Consider the following 916-nt stretch of genomic DNA (forward strand, 5'->3'; position numbering starts at 1 on the left):
CTAACAAACAAAAACAATATAGAAACAGGAAACCCAGACGAGAAAACCATTGAGTCCCCGAAAGAAAAATTAGGGGGCATCTTCAGCAGAAAAGACGCAGTTGGGAAAAAAGGAGCACCCCCACCCCCCACCCCTCCACCCATCCACACACCCACACACCCACACACCCACACGCACACACACGCACACACACACCGCTCGCCCACGCGCACCGGGCCTTGCCCTCTCAATGCCGTGGGGCTCCTGTCGTTAGACGTGGAGTCGCGAGGGGCTAGCCTGGCCCTTGCCCCACCACCACGTGTGTGTGGAGAAGTTCACCTTACCCTCCCCTACTAGGAGCACATCCTCGGCCGGCAGGGCTTCGGCACGGGCGGGCTGCCACAGCCGGCGCGGCGGCGCAAGGCCAAGAACCGGCTGCCGCTGTCGGCCGAGGTGTCGCTCCGGCCGCACGCCGCGACCGAGCGCACGACGAAGGAGTTCGTGGCGACGCTGTTCAAGGGCCCGCTCAACACGCTCGCGGGGTCGGTGCTGCAGGACCTGGAGGGCTTCGCCTTCGGCTCGACGCAAAACAACTCGGCCAAGGTGGCTGCGCCGCGCCGAGTCAACCCACGCCCCCCCTCCCCCACACACCTCTTCACGTCACACTCCCCTCTCCACACCTCGCTCTCCTCTGCACACCTCCCTCCCCTCACCTTTGAGGGCCCCCCCCCCCCCCCCTCCCCCCCTTCTCCCCACACACCCCTCCCCCCTCGGCCAAGGTGCTGCCGTCGGACCACCTTCTCTTCGCCTCCGTCGCAGCCTGGGTGGTCGAGGCGCACAGGCTGCAGCAGGCTGAGGCGCGCCGCAGCGACGCCGACGCGGCGTACGACGTCGGCCCGATCGCGTCGCTGGCGCAGGTGGGCGTCTTCAACTTGGC

At 66.7% G+C, this 916-nt stretch overlaps 1 protein-coding gene across 1 annotated transcript in view; it reads left to right on the forward strand.

Moving 5' to 3' along the window:
* Positions 1 to 916, forward strand: part of EMIHUDRAFT_114028 (hypothetical protein) — a gene marked incomplete at both ends in the record, with an annotated part of 6,238 nt that overhangs the window by 1,989 nt on the left and 3,333 nt on the right. Inside the window, 2 exons of the mRNA XM_005781215.1 lie at positions 337 to 582; positions 759 to 896. Coding sequence (XP_005781272.1) covers positions 337 to 582; positions 759 to 896 — 384 coding nt within the window. The remainder of the gene's footprint in view (positions 1 to 336; positions 583 to 758; positions 897 to 916) is intronic.

The sequence above is a fragment of the Emiliania huxleyi genome (assembly GCF_000372725.1).
Source record: "Emiliania huxleyi CCMP1516 chromosome Unknown EMIHUscaffold_205, whole genome shotgun sequence".
NCBI classification, from domain to species: domain Eukaryota; phylum Haptophyta; order Isochrysidales; family Noelaerhabdaceae; genus Emiliania; species Emiliania huxleyi.